Source organism: Carassius carassius, chromosome 8 (genome assembly GCF_963082965.1).
Source record: "Carassius carassius chromosome 8, fCarCar2.1, whole genome shotgun sequence".
NCBI lineage: Eukaryota > Metazoa > Chordata > Actinopteri > Cypriniformes > Cyprinidae > Carassius > Carassius carassius.
Window position 1 is genome coordinate 26,584,643 of NC_081762.1, and position 10,621 is coordinate 26,595,263.

At 39.6% G+C, this 10,621-nt stretch overlaps 2 protein-coding genes across 2 annotated transcripts in view; both read left to right on the plus strand.

Moving 5' to 3' along the window:
* srsf4 (serine and arginine rich splicing factor 4) overlaps positions 1-4,388 on the plus strand; it is a 6,301-nt gene extending 1,913 nt beyond the window's left edge. The window contains exons 3-6 of the mRNA XM_059556831.1: positions 910-1,022; positions 2,090-2,298; positions 2,462-2,527; positions 3,254-4,388. Of these exons, the coding sequence (XP_059412814.1) occupies positions 910-1,022; positions 2,090-2,298; positions 2,462-2,527; positions 3,254-3,725 (860 nt within the window). The 3' untranslated portion in view covers positions 3,726-4,388. The remainder of the gene's footprint in view (positions 1-909; positions 1,023-2,089; positions 2,299-2,461; positions 2,528-3,253) is intronic.
* Positions 4,389-4,820: 432 nt separating this feature from the next.
* LOC132145662 (transmembrane protein 200A-like) lies at positions 4,821-10,133 on the plus strand. Its single transcript, XM_059556832.1, has 2 exons — positions 4,821-5,308; positions 7,759-10,133. Exon 2 carries the CDS (start codon positions 7,795-7,797, stop codon positions 8,992-8,994), a length of 1,200 nt encoding a protein of 399 aa, XP_059412815.1. The 5' UTR covers positions 4,821-5,308; positions 7,759-7,794; the 3' UTR covers positions 8,995-10,133.
* The last annotated feature ends 488 nt before the right edge of the window (positions 10,134-10,621 follow it).

Genomic DNA, 10,621 nt, shown 5'->3' on the forward strand with positions numbered 1-10,621 from the left:
GAACATTGCATGTTAAATTCCAAACCTTACTGCATTAACAGTTTCTGTTTAACTCTTTTAGGGAGTCAAATTGTATGAATGGTAATCTTTTGAATATTACTGATCGGTGATTCTTCACTTGGGAGTATCTTTTTGTCAAATTTAAAAAAAGGATTTATCTCAAGTGTCCCTAAATGAAGAATCACCTTAATGAACTAGTAATTCTTCTAGAGTATTGTAGTTTCTGCTTCTCTGTATTATGCAGATTATAACTGTTGCAATACAATGATTGATTAAGATTATTATTATTATTAAATGGAATAACTAATAATGTCAAAGCAAGAAATTTAACCCTCAATGTTTTATTAAGAGTCTGACCGCCTGCCCCTTTTGCTGGCCATGGTGTCCCCCTCCCCATGCGTGTGGCTCTTTGACCAAACTGGGCCCCTGGGCAGACCATTAAAGCGAGCCAATGTGAAAGAGGACCGCTTTTCCCATTAAGCCGGGTGGTGAGGATCTCAAGGGGTTTAGGAGATGTGGTTTGAGCTCTTCTAGGTGTTTTGTTTCTTTTGACATTTTTTCCCTTTCCCCAAATATTTAATCTCTTAAGTACAGCGTAAGTATGTTATTTGGTGGAATATTTTCAGTTCTTGAAGAAGAGATGATTGTCATTTATTCACTCTCATGTGATTCTGAAACATAAAATTCAGTTTGTACATTACTGTACTCTAGTTAAAGTAAGCTCAGTTTCTTAACCATATATAAAACTTACTTTTTCTATAATATTGTAGCTTTTTGTAGGTTATTGCTGTCTCAATCTAAATATTTATACTTTGTGTGAAATCCACAGAGTCTTAAAGGCCGGTGTGGAGACTCTGTTGTGTGTTTCCTTCGCTGAACGGTGTGCATCTTGCTCTTGTCACTCTGAAGGTAGTCGGTACGGTCGTGGAGGAGGAGGGGAAAGGTTCGGCCCACCCACTCGCACAGATTACAGGCTGATTGTGGAAAATCTCTCCAGTCGCTGCAGCTGGCAGGACCTGAAGGTACAGAAACACTTCTTAGTTTCATGTTTCACACTGAGCCTGATGCGAGAAAGTGAAGCGAAGCGAATCGCAGACGAACAGATTTCACACAGGGAGCTAAACGATTTGTAGAGGTACAATTAGCATCAGTTTAAGCTTGAAAATTCATGTAATGGCTTAAAACCCACTTTAAAGCATCAAGTGCTTGTAGTAACTTCTGATTGAAGATTTAGAGGGTGAATGCGTTCTCGCACACAAACCGGACCGTGCTCTCCAGATCACATATTTCGGTGGAGAATTAATAGAAATTGTATTAAGAACATGTAAGAATAAATCGATTCTCAGATTTTAAGATTTCCTCTCTGGGAATACTCTTCTGTGTTGTGTGTTTACACTGGTTTTCATAACCGCGCCACCACTCTCACCCTTTAGTGCAACAGCAGCTGCTCCATGCACGTTATTGAAGCTCAAATGTAATTGAACAGCCCCGTTTCATCGTTGAGAGACGGGGGGGAAATGACTAGTGACGAAAAAAAATCCTTGCTTTTTTGCACCGTGAATGATCGTTCCTGGTGTATATAGCTCCATAGAATCTACACTCTCAAATCCAGACACCCACAAAATAATTTTATTACATAGTTTCTATTCAACTGGCCCGTTTTTCCAGCAGAAAAAACAATTTGCTTCGTAGGTCAAACCTAAGAAAATGGTGCTATCAGGTGGAAAATAATGTAATTTTGAAGCCTTGCCAACACAATGAAAGCCTATAAACAAAGAATGCTTGAGTTTATGCTGAAATGGCATTGAGATTAAATATTGCTGATTTAATAGGTTTCAGTCTGTATATATTTGTATTTAAGGCCCTGAGTATCATCTTTTTGTGCATATCGTAAAATGGATTTATGAAAGGAAATAATGGTGAAATATAATAAAAATGCTTTTTGCATCAACCCACAGACAAAAAAAAAAGGCCCTAAGGATGCGCAAGGGTTAAACTATTATGTACTTGAAGCATTAAGGAAGTCAGTCCTATTAAAAACATGATCAACGATTAGTTCTTGAGTCACTAATGTGTGATGGATTCACAGGACTACATGCGTCAGGCTGGCGAGGTGACTTACGCAGACACTAACAAGGGCCGCAAGAACGAGGGGGTCATCGAGTTCAGGCAGTACTCGGACATGAAAAGAGCCCTGGAGAAACTGGACGGCACCGAGGTCAATGGAAGGAAGATTCGGCTGATCGAGGACCGGCCCGGTGCCAGACGCCGCCGCTCCTACTCTCGCAGCGCCTCAAGGTGCAAACAAATCATTTCTAGAATTACACCGCAAACATGGGAGACATTTACCTGTCACAACTTGATGTCAGGATATGAATGATAGGCTGTGTGAACTCTGCTTGTAGTAAAAGCTTCTTCATAGTTTGACAGAAGGTGTGTAAATCTTGCTCTCATCCCTCAGGTCTCGCTCCAGGAGCAGGAGGTCTCGCAGGAGCCGAAGCCACAGCCGAACCAGTAGCCGCTCAAGGTAGACAACTCAAGGGATTCAAGACTTCACTTTTCCACTGTGTGAAATAAAATGACGTTCTGGTTGGTTGTGTGCAATAAAATACTGTCATAGGATATTATACAGAAGTCCTTATCAAGTATGTTAATGCACCTTTTTTGCTAGTTTTGTGGCCATGCAGGCACATCTCATATGCTTTAACTTGAGGCATTATAGGGGTGAGCAATATATCTTGAATTATAAAACTGTAAATTGGGGTATTGCAGTGAAGTATTATGGTTGAGCAAAATGGTCAGAAATTATAGTTACGGTTGCTAATGCAGGTTTTTCTTCTATAACGAGCAGTCCTCAATAGAAGAATATAGTTTTTAAACCATTTTAAGTCATGTATTTCAATCTTGTTTCATTCTCATTTGTTAAAATAGTTTAAAAACCAAAAACCATATTCTTCAAATTTGTGAAAGACCTACTTCTGCCTTTGTTTTTTTTTTTAACACCCGTTTCTTTTTTTCAATGTTTTTTCATTGTTTTTGTGTTGGTCTAATCAATGAAATAAACTGGCTAATGTAACCGAAAGCAAAAACTTCCTTTCCTACATCTGATGTGCTGTGCATTGCAAATTCTCACATTCAAGTTTCTATTCTCTATTAGTATAAGCACAGTTAAGATGTCCACTAGAGGGCAGTAACTGCTATGATCAGATCTGTGTGGTTTCAAAGGTGCTAATGTTGATTTCTCTCTTTCCAGAGCGTCAGGCTCGCGATCACGCAGCAGGTCAACCAGCAAGAAGGCAAAGGGCAGGAGCAGTAGGATGGAGGAGAGCAGTAATGGAGCTCGCAGGGGAGGTGAAAGCGCCAGGGATAATAGCCTGAGCCCTAGCCCCCCGAGCAAAAAGGGCAAACGGGAGAACAAGAGGGCTCGCTCCTATTCTAGATCCCGATCCAGGTCCCGATCCAGATCTCGATCCAAATCAGAGAACGACAGGGATTTGTCCAGAGAGTCTGGGTCCAAATCTCAGGAGGCAAACAAGAGCAATGATGATGGCCGGGCGACTGAAAAGGCGCACCGCTCTAGAGCTCATTCTCGATCCAGATCACAAACCCCACCAGAAGCTGATCTGCAGAGGAAATCTAGATCCAGATCCAAATCCAAATCTCGCTCCCATTCACGCTCGCGATCTTATTCCCGATCTCGATCCCACTCAAGGTCACGGTCTTAAGCAAAAAAATACAAATTCCAATTGGCTTTTCTTGTTTTTCAGTCTAACTAAACCTCTTTAAAACAATATATCTTGTTTTTGTTTTTTTACCCCACTGACAATTTTTGTCACTAAATGGTGAGATTTGTGCTAATAAAAAAGACAATTTGTGGTTGAGGTAAGAAAATCTGAATTCAAGATCTATTATCTGAAAACAAGTCTGAATGTGTTACTTTTTGTGAAAAGCAAAATGGTGCATCTTGTTTTTACTTTTTTTTTCTTCTTGAAAATGACAAAAATAGACTGAAATTTGTCTAAATGTTGTTCTGCCCTACATTTTTCTCTTCTTTGAAGCAAAATGCATTTCTTTTTTTTTTTCTTTTCCTTTTTTTTTTTTTTTTTGTCATAGTTTGTAGTATTAGGGAAATTGCTTGCATATTCACATTTTAGTATTTACTGGTATTGTTAACCTTATGCATCATTTTTAGTAGTGTTTTTATTTTAAAAATTGCTTGCGATTCTATTTTATTCATAAAGACGGTGTAAAATCAAACCAACGGTAGATGTCCTTTGCCTCTGCATTGTATATTTAGAAATGTACCATAGTTGTTAAGCTGGGGCAGAGTTTATGGTCTTTTTACAACAAAGTTCTCCATACAAAAATAATAAACAACTGCCTCACAATACTGTGTCCATTCAGTTCATTTACAGAGGTGTTTTGTGGTGGGTTTACCTGTAAAGCACAATGTATAAAAGCTGTTTAAAGGAAATTGACTTTTCATTCTGAAACGGTTTGAATATGGAGAACAAAAGATGTTTTTTTTTTTATACGGTTTTGTTGCTATTTACCATTCAATGAAGCGGAAAGGATGTCAAAACGCTGAAAGTGGGGTACACTTTAAATTCCCCATCGTCTTCTCTCTAATCTATTTTTTGCTTGATAAATCTTACCATTACCTTGAGATCACTGACCTCAGTTATTTTTTTATTTTTCAATTAAAAATGTCAACGCGGCTTAATGTCAAAATAATTCCACAAGATGTCGCCAACATTCAGAGAAGAGAGGGAAAAAAAACTGTCCGGTACGTGGTATGTCATATACTTGTGTGCCAGCTTTTCCACTACATTTTCCTCTTCTGTTCCCTCAAAATTACATTACAAACCTATAAATATTGACGTCCACAAACAAGTTCGGAGAGGCTTTACTGTTCAAAACCCCAGCGAGAAAAAACAAGCCTGTTGAATGTTTGTGTAATGTGAGTCTATGGAAAGCGAACTGAAGTCTGGTCTCGACGAAGGCGGCGCTCTCCTCAACACTTCACCGAGGGGAGAACACGAAACCTGGACACCGGTGGTGAACGGACAGACGGTGACTACAGATGATGGAGCCACATTTATCTTATCTGCCTTTAGAAAGTCAGTTCTTTTAACCCTTCAAAGTCCTCTTCTGGAGAGGAAGAGCTGTCATGGTAGACGCACGGCACTTCGCGCGCGTCTGGACTGATGGAGAACCGCGAAACTTCGCAGCGGGAGAAGAACATCACGAACACGCGTGTCCAGCGCGGTAGAACGATGGAACGTTGACGCGATACATTGTAACAAAGGCAAGTCAACGCATTCTCAATATCTCGCCTTTTATACATTTATAACGCCGTCAATATCAATACAGCAACTGACTTGACCTTATTAGAGGTCGGTAGATGTGTAATGTTATTAATGGAGTCTTATCTCAAGTTTGGACGCAAATCGAGAATTGTGCCTTTAGTATGAAGAGCTGTTTAATTCCAATGGATGTACAGAGAGGGGCATAGATTTATTGGAATGAATGAATTTGAGAAAAGATGTTTTGATGTCTTTTGATCATTTTAGCACAAGCTGGTCAATCTTTTAGAAGCGTCCAGAAATGTGCCTGAAATTATAATGAATTACAGCAAAATAATGGATCACATGTGGTGCATTTTTAAACACACACACACACACACACACACACACACACACACACACACACACACACACACACACAGATATATATATATATATATATATATATATATATATATATGCATTATGTATGATATGCAGAAGTGAATGGAGATTTAGCCTTTATTAAGAAAAAAAGTTTATTATTATTTTTTTGTGATATTACAGCTACAACTGTTTTATGAGGCATACTGCAATGTCAAAAAATAATTTTGAATAGACTTTTTCTCTTCGTTTTACATGCAACATGGAAACCAGTCCGTCACGATCAATCTAGACTGTACATGCATTTATGCCAATGATGGCAGGAATATTTGAGTGTTCAGACACGAATGTATGCGACAGTCGAATTCAGCTACACATGTAGAGTTCTGCCTGCAAACTGTGCAAAGAGATGACTTGGGTGCTTAAATAATAATCTGTGCAAATAATCAAACAATAATTTGAAACATTCAGCACAATTTGGATTGAACGATTGATCTACATCTGCTGTTTATATTTTATACTCTTGTATAATTAATTTCACCCATTTGGAAACCAGAGTGAACATTAAAAGTTAAGCTGAACTTGGTAATGGAAAAAAGAGGTCTGGAATTCATCAGTCCTGCCTTTTGATGAATCAGTCCAAACATATGCGCTGAGATGCATGTACTATAGATTGTTTTTCTGTGCATCTCATTTTACTTAAGGAGTTGACATATGCATAGTAGGAAAAAAATGCAGTCATTCATGATGCAGTATTAATTTCAAAAGGGAATTATTATTACTATTATTATTATTATTATTATTATATACATATTTTGCCACAACCTCAGTTGTTTACATTTGGTCATACACTTTTTATTTTTAGAATACTAATGTTGCTTACAAGTTCTATCTGATTTAAGTATTCTAGCAGAACATTCAAAGCATCTTCCATGAGTTTAAACAAATCAAGTGAGTTGGCAGAATTGTAAATGACATTTTCAGAGTTGCTGAGAAACCTCTGCCAATGGAGCGTTTGGTATTCCAGAGTGAATTAGCCACATATCATTTCTCATTTATGGACTGTTGTTTTTCTCCCACATTCTTCCTCAGCCAAAAGTGTCATGGACTTTGCAGATTCGTAGTGGTGCAAGGCTTCCCCTGCACACCTGTTTCTTCTTCAAGTTAAAATCAACAACATAAAGAAATGACCTAAAATCAACTATGCTTGTTTAATATCTGGAACTCCCTTTGGGAATCCAGCAGGCTACTTTATCTGTCAGTGTATTAAAGAAATATGTCATGCCTTAAACTTTATTCAACAGTTTACAAATTGTTTGAGGGGCTGGGAAGACTCTCGCTGCAATAAAACACAGCATCAGCCACTTTACTTCTAAGTATATTTAGAGCCTATACGATTTATTTAAATACAGTTTATGATTTGTTTGTGGTACATCTTCATGAAGGGTGTTACTCTATGTATACATCTCTGATAATTTCATGCTGCAAATTTTAACTAAATCTTTGATTAAATCTTTAAATCTTTGGACTAAATCTTGATTCAAAGTGCAAGATGCACTGGTTCATACATTGCAAGCCTTTTTTCTTTTTATTTCACTCATTAAACTCATCCAACAGTTTGTAAAAACAGTTATGCAAATACAATTAAAGTCCACAGGCTAATCGTCCATTTCATTAATTTGTTTACACAGCACAATGAGTCAAGAGCTTGACTTGTATTTAACCTGAAACATTCCTTTAATTTATTACTATGTATTAAGTACTTTTTGCAGGCTGTTATGTAGAAATCACTGTGCTTGTTTCCTTAAATTATTTAAAACAAGACGAGCCACCATGGATTAAATATTAATAGAAGCTATTATAACAAACAAGTCTGAGTGGGACTAAAGGAAAAAAAAATCCCAGCACCATTAGCATCAATGTTTCAATTTACAGTAAACAAGGGGTTATAGTAGTTGAAGAACATATTTTATATTTCAGTTTAGGAATCTGAAGCAAACATTAAAATGAAAAACTTGGATGCATTGCTGAATGATTGTCAACACCGAACCTAAATCTTAATCTTGCTTTTCCCTCTTCACCTTTTCAGACTCCCATTAGGGACCATTACAGACCAGTCTATGCCATGAGGACTCAGAAGTCCCACGGCCGGGGGTCAGCCATGCCTTCCCGTCAGCGCTTGCCACGTTTCAGTCTCCACTCTAGGAGAAAGAAAGAAGGTGTAATCCAGGGAAAGCTGCGTATCCGTTCCATGCCAGGTGCCTTTCTGGTGCTTGGGGTGGTGGTTGTTGTTGTTGGCACTTCACTTGCCGTGGCAGGCTACTGGCCGTATAGGGCCCATCGATCATCAGTGGACACGACAGAGGAAGGATCCTCTGGAAGTGCATCAGGATGGGGATTAGGGTCAAAAGGACTGTTTTCCACAGCAAGTCTGGTTCATAGTGAAAGGATGAAACTACTAGGACCTGTCATTATGGGAGTTGGACTCTTCATACTTATTTGTGCCAATACAGTACTCTATGAGAATCGGGATAGAGAAACTCAAATGCTTCTGGCGCAGATGCGGAGCGTCATTTGCTCTGTTTCTGCAGCCGTTCCCTCAGCAGACCTCTTGCAGGTGAACTCTCTTGCCAGTCACTACCAATGGGTCAGCAGTTTACCGGCAGCCCATTTGAACATCCTCTGCCTGCAAGAAATGTCCAGTTCAGAGCCTCTACTCCAAGTGAAGAGCATGGATGAGGAGGACAGCATTCTGCAGCAAGTGCACACTGAGGTCCTTCATCATCAGGACTCTTCCTCCACCCCCTCGATTCACTCCTCCAGCTCTTGCAACAACAGTAAGGAGGTTTTTTGCACAGAGGAACGGGGGACCAACTTTGCACTGGATCTGCAGCAAGAAAGTCACTTTGGACTGAGCAACTGTATGGCCGCATCCTCGATGTCCACACTGGGTGGGGAGGACTTGGAGACCTTCTCCATCCCACCCAGACGCTCCTACAGCATGAGCCACAGAACTAAACCTCAAATACTGCCCAGGGATCTGGTGCATCCAGAGGACAAGTCAGTGTCTTTGACGGGTCAACATAGACTGCTTCCAAGGCAATCCAGCTCAGAGGTGTGCGTGAACATGGTTGGCATTACAAGCCTTGACTTTATACCCATGGAAGAGCAGATGCACCGCAGCTGGCCTCGGCTGGACCTCGGAAGCGCCAGGAAGTATCTCAAGCTGGAGAACAAGGAGGACTCTGTGGACAAGTTCCTGGACCAGCTTGAGCAGCAGTGCTTGCAGTTGAACAAAAGCTACGGCTCAGGTCCCTTCCAGTGAGCTGAGGTTTAATCATTACATCAAGATTAATGGCTTGGCGGATCAGAAGGAGCCTTATATAGTGGTATACACTTGGAATAACCCAACCAACAAATGGGTGCAAGTTTCCAGTGGATATTCTTTGCACAGTTTCTGGAATCCCTTGAGGCCAAATAATTTGCTCATTTCTAAGACCTAGCAATTTATCTCACTTGACTAGTTTTGGTAACTACAGTAGCTTGTTCAGAGATTTGCGGAGTATGGAGTTGTATCACCTACTGCCCTTGACGGTATGGAGATATAAGCCAGCGTCCTGAAGAAGGCTAGGGATGGAGGTATTTTACAGTCATGGGAATGTGCTAAACAGCTCGTGATGTCATAGATGATTGGATGGACCCCAATTGGAGGGATCTGTTTGTTATTGTTGCCCTACATGTTGCTAGGATACATCAAGCAGCATTACTGAACCTTCGAGGTAGAATAAACGAAGACCTCTGCAGTGACTAGATTCAAAGTAAACCCATTTCTGACTTCCGAAATCAGGTCAGCCAAAAGCACGTCTCTGGTTTTGATAGTTATACGGGCCAAAAAATGGAGAATGTTATTTGACCAAAAAAATGGATTCATCCAAACTGCGTGTCTACTATTGGATTGTCCATTGGAATTCATTTATATGGTTAAGGTAATGCAACCTCTGTTGGAGTGTCTGTAAATCTTTCGTTTATGGTTTCCCTTAGTATCTGTTGTTCTTGTATTTCACCTTTCTTCCATTTTTGCCTGCCGGCAGTGAAACAGAAGCATCAATGATGAGGGCGCAGTGCCCTCTTGGCTTCATTAATTAAGGTGATCAGTGTTTTTGCATGCACTAATGCGGGTACATAATTTCTTTCCCTTTAAAGGGTGGAGCTGGACCGAGCCCCTCCTCTTTGCAGTGAGAATGTGTAGCTTCACTCTGTTTACAAAAACAAGGCAGTCACCCTGTCTCTATTTTGTCCGTGTAGCCTGTTTTTGGTACGCTATTTTATTTGCTGTGCGTTCTCAATGTATACTGAGCAATACCCATAGTCTGACTGACCAATCAGATCCTTTACACCACCTATGAACTGAATCCCATGCCTGTGTTGCAAATAAAAGGCAAAACAAAACCACTTTAAATGTAAGCATTGGTTTGCTGTCCATGATTTTATGTTGATGCAAGGTAGCATCAGGGGGTCAAGGTGTGGCTTTTCATATGCAGCATTTCTTTTACCCCTGCTGGTAGATGCTAAAGCCAAAAGCTTCTTTCTTTGTCAACGTATAAATCATATTTTAGCTGTGACAATTTTTCTAGATCTATACAGTGATCCATCATATGACATTTTCAGCTCAGAGGATAGTCTCATAAAAAAGAAATAAAAGATTCTGAAATTGAGTATATGAAGGTGACAGAATCCAGGTTAGAAAATATCTTGTAGAATGATCTTCAATATTGAACATATTTGCGTACTGCATTTTGATTGGTCTTCTGTCTTAGATCTATTTGCATGCTGACTGATTGTTCTTTTTTCTTTTATCTTTTAACCATCCATAGTCAGAGGAGTTTCCGCAGACAACAGAAAACAAGGCACATATTTAATTTACTTGATGCTGCATTTCATTTACTTTGGCC

Coding starts and splice junctions, on each gene's coding strand:
- LOC132145662 (XM_059556832.1), top strand. CDS start 7,795: ATGAGGACTCAGAAGTCCCACGGCCGGGGGTCAGCCATGCCTTCCCGT.